The sequence below is a fragment of the Orycteropus afer genome, unplaced genomic scaffold (genome assembly GCF_000298275.1).
Source record: "Orycteropus afer afer isolate SDZICR_OR568_19922 unplaced genomic scaffold, OryAfe1.0 scaffold00055, whole genome shotgun sequence".
In the NCBI taxonomy this organism is placed as follows: domain Eukaryota; kingdom Metazoa; phylum Chordata; class Mammalia; order Tubulidentata; family Orycteropodidae; genus Orycteropus; species Orycteropus afer.
Genome location: NW_006921642.1, coordinates 3,962,685 through 3,967,295, shown reverse-complemented (window position 1 = coordinate 3,967,295; position 4,611 = coordinate 3,962,685). Strand labels below are relative to the sequence as shown.

Here is a 4,611-nt window from a genome sequence, read left to right as displayed (position 1 = left end):
CTGGTGATCTTCCTATTGTTGATTTCTAATTTGATAGCATTATGATCTGAGAAGATGCTTTGCAGTATTTCAATGCTTTAAAATTTATGAAGGCTATCTTCAGGGCCTAACATGTGGTCTATCATGGAAAATGTTCCATGTGCACTGGAAAGGAATGCATATTATGCTATTGTTGGGTGAAGTGCTCTTAGATGTCTATAAGGTCAAGTTGGTAGATTGTATTGTTTAGCTCTTCTGCATCTTTTTTGAGTTTCTTTCCAGTTTTATCTTTCATTAAAGGTGGTGTATTAAAGTTTCCCACTATGACTTTGGAGTCATCTATTTGACTTTTCAACTCTTTTAAAGTATTATTTATGTATTTTGGGGCTCTTTCATTGGGTCCATAGATATTTATTATGGTTATATCTTCTTGTACAATTGATCCTTTAATCATTATATAATGTCCTTCCTTGTCTTGTTTGGTGGTTTTTGTCTTAAAGTCAATTTGATCAGAAATTAATATTGCCACTCCTGCTCCTTTTTGGTTGCCATTTGCTTGATATATCTTTTTCTAACTTTTGATTTTTAATCTATTTTTTCTTTGTCTCTAAGGTGTGTCTCTTGTAGACAGCATATTGATGGGCTTTGCTTTCTTATCCAGTCTGCAACTCTCTGTCTCTTGAGTGGTGCATTTTATCCATTAACATTCAGTATAATTATTGACAAGTGTGAATTGGTTGCTATCATTTTGTTATGTGTTTTTTCATGGTGTCTCTGGTTTCTTTGTTCCATATTATTTTCTGTGCTGAGCTCATTATGTTTATGGATCATGTTATCATTTCCTTTGTTGTTGTTGCTTTAGTATTTGCTGAATATTTTTGCTTGTCCTCTTTTTTATTGTCATGTGAAGGTTTATCACTTTTCTTTAAGGTTGCCCTGTGATTTATAATTTTCTCTCCAAGATTAGATAGAACAGTTCATTCTATCTTGCAACTCTCTTGAATTCCTCACCATTTAGAAGTTCTGTAACTACACAGTTTTTCCCTCTTTTTGGTTTGTAGTTGTCCTCATTTGCCAAATGATGTCTCTGGTTCCCTGTTTACAATCTTGTAAGCTTATCTTACTTTGTATATGTCCATAGCTGTGGTGTCTGGGTTACGTCATCTTGTGTATTAATGGTTGGTTATTGTTTGGTATTTTTGGTTCTCTGTTCAAAGGACTCCCTTTAGTATCTCTTGTTGGTCTGGTTTTAACAAATCTCCTTCATTTCTGCTTATCTAGAAATCTCTTAATTTCACCATCATATTTGAGGGACAATTTTGCCGGGTATATGTTTCTTGGTTGAAAATTTTTCTCTTTCAGGGTTTTATATATGCCTTCCTATTGCCTTCTCACCTGCATGGTTTCTGTTGAGAAATCAGAGCTATTCTTACTGGTTTTCCTTTGTAGGTAACTTTTTATTTTTCCTGTGGTGCTTTTAGGATTCTTTCTTTGTCTTTTTTTTTTTTTTTTTTCCTTGATGAGTTTGATGAAGATATGTCTTGGTGATTTTCTTTTGGGGTTTATCCTGTTTGGGGGGGACAGGACAGGGCACTCAGCCTCCCTCCAAGCACCCAGACTTGTATGGAATTCCTGCTGGCCTAGAAGGTAGGTGGGAGTGAGGGATGGCCACACCTCCATTCACCAAGAGGGTGTGGGATAAAAGAGTAACAAGGGGAATATGGCACTTTTCCAGTTGTTGGCATCTGGAATGTCCTTGAGGTGTTCCCAACAAGTGGAGCCTGTTCCTAAGTCCCTGGAATCTGAGCGGATACTGTCACTTTAAATATCCACAATGGTCGAACTGCTTGCAAACATTCAAATGGTTGCGCCTTCCAGACAGAAAGAAGTCCATTGCTCAGCCTGCCTTCCTCTTCACTGCTTCCTCTTTTATTTACCAGCTACCAGAGCAGTCCTCCATGCAGTCCCTGGCTAGCAGGTCTGATTTTTAGGTTAATTCTTAGTCCTAACACCACTCAGCAACATCCAAGCTATCTGTGCCATCAGGATTGCTTCCAGACTGCAGCTCCGTATGTCTCCTTTTTTTGGTGCTTTCATACAAATTCTTCTGCTAGTTGGAGTTAGTCTACTTCTATATCCAGCCCTTCAAATCTTAGGGGTCCATGATTATCTTCTGTATCTCTGTTAATTGTTTCTCCTTTTATTTGTTGAAGAGGGTCTGTGCAGTCTTTCTGCCTATTCCTCCATCTTTTCAGAACTCCTCGAGGCAGTAAATCTTTATGGAAGTAGATTGTCCAGTCTTCTTTCCATGGAGTGGCTGGTGGGTTTGAACCACCCACCTTCTGGTTAGCAGACCAATACATTTGGCAGCATGTCACCATATTTCAATTTCTAATAGATAATTGCAAATTTTTCTTCACATTTTGAGTCATGATACATCAGCGAAGGAAGGCCCTGAATCCTTTACTTCATCCACATCATTAAGGTTGACTCCACTTTAAAGACATAGCTTTTTCCCCAGTTATATTTTGAGTGCCTTCCAATCTGAGGGGATGATTTTCTGAAACTGTATAAGACAGTGTTCTGCTGCTATTCATAAGGTTTTCGGTTGCCAATTTTTTTCAGAATTATATCCCCGGGTCCTTCTTCCCAGGCTGTCTGAGCCTAGAAGCTCTACTGAAACCTGTCCATCATGGGTGACACTGCTGACATTTGAAACACAGGTGCCATAGCTTCTAGCATCACAGCAACATGCAAGCCACTACAGCACAACAAAGTGACAGATGAGTGGTAGAAACAAAGTATGCTGTGTTGTTGTTATGTGCCGTCGAGTCAAACCCGACTCATAGCGACCCCTCCTTGGGTTTCCGAGGCAGTTATCACTACGGAAGTAGGATTGCCCAACCTTCCTTCCGAGGAGTGGCTGGTGGGTTTGAACCGCCAGCGAAACAAAGTATAGTACTAGTTAAACTAGAATATTCAGAAATTAAAAAGAATAAACTATAGATATATGCAATGACATAAACGAATTTCATAAAACATTATGTTAAGTAAGTGAAGCCAGACACAAAAGGCTATAGTTCTATTCACATGATGCTTTGAAGCAGGCAAAATTATGATGAAAGAAATCATTATCAGTGGTTAAGATGAGCAAGAGGTGAAGAGAGTGATTGACTACAAAAGGCATACAAGGGCTTTTGAGGCTTTAAAAATATCATCTTTCTGGTTATGTTTGTTATACAATATTTGTTACACAATACATATAAATATATTATAAAAATATAAAGATATTTGTTTAAACTCATTAAATTGTACACCTAATAGCAGAGTAAATTTTAATGTATGTAAATTACACCTCAATAATCCTGAATATTTAAGAGGCCAAAAACTTACATTGGGCTTTAATTATGATCACTAGCATTGTAGATGTCATGAAATAATTATGTTTATATATACTGCAATTGATTAAATATGTATGTATTTCTTTTTGCTCTTATTTGTATTATAACATTTAAGGAAATACATTTTTAAACAGGATTATCATAAAGTACTCTATGGCAAGTTCAACATTTATATTGTATTTACTTTCTATGAACATTACAAAATAACGGCTTTTGGTAATATCTTTTGTCTGTAGAAGGATGAAAAATGAATTTGTTTTATATTCTTCTTTCCTTATTTACAAGAAATAAATACTGTTTATATTATTGTAATCTTTAACCATGTTGCTCCTCTCTTGTTCCCATATTTTTATTTTATTACAAACTTTATATTCTCTTCCATAAAATACTTTAAATCTCATATGAATAATAGTTTAGCTTGTTGTATAATTTGGCCTTTTATTATTTGCTTGCAATCCATTTTCACATTTAATTATCTCAGTTCAACTGTGCATTTTAACCTTAGCTTTTAAATTGCTTATTGATTTGTCTATTTATTATAGTCACAGATACATTCATAACCATTCTCTTTTACAGTTGAAATTAATATTTTTCTTTTCGTGGTAAAATTGAATGAAATTTGAACTTAACAGAAAAGTTTATAGATTTTCTTCTATTTTTCCCTGTAGTTTAGAGAAAAAAAATCATCTGAATAAAATACTCTTCGATAGCCCAACTATCCTGTTGTAATTTTTTATTGATATGGCAGCATCAAAAAAGACTAATTACAGTATTGATTATTTCCTGTAGCAGTCCCCTGGTGTTATCAATTGCCAAGCAAGACAGTTTATTGGAAAAAGACATTATGTTCAAAGACGCAACAAAAGGACTATGTAAGCAACAGTCTCAGGACAGTGCCCCTGAAAACACCACAATGAATGTTTCTGCCAAACCTGAGCAGGTAATTGCATACTTATTGCATTTCTACTAGTTGTTTCTTCTACAGTTATGTTTTTAAGTAAAAGTATCATTTAAAAAATACTAATGGCCATTACAAACAATGATTAATGGATGTATAGATTATTATTTTGTTTACAAACAGCATAAATACATTCCTTGCACATTATACTGATCTTTTAACACACATATAACATTTTATAATGATTTGAATTTTATCATATATACCAGGAATGTAAGCTCAGCCAATATTTTAACTCCTGGATACTTCAAATCCAGACATTACTCATCACTC

The 4,611-nt window shown here is 35.0% G+C and overlaps 1 protein-coding gene across 1 annotated transcript in view; it reads left to right on the top strand.

Moving 5' to 3' along the window:
• Positions 1-4,611, top strand: part of MYO16 (myosin XVI) — a 974,663-nt gene that overhangs the window by 298,616 nt on the left and 671,436 nt on the right. Inside the window, exon 9 of the mRNA XM_007938926.2 lies at positions 4,170-4,320. Within this exon, the coding sequence (XP_007937117.1) occupies positions 4,170-4,320 (151 nt within the window). The remainder of the gene's footprint in view (positions 1-4,169; positions 4,321-4,611) is intronic.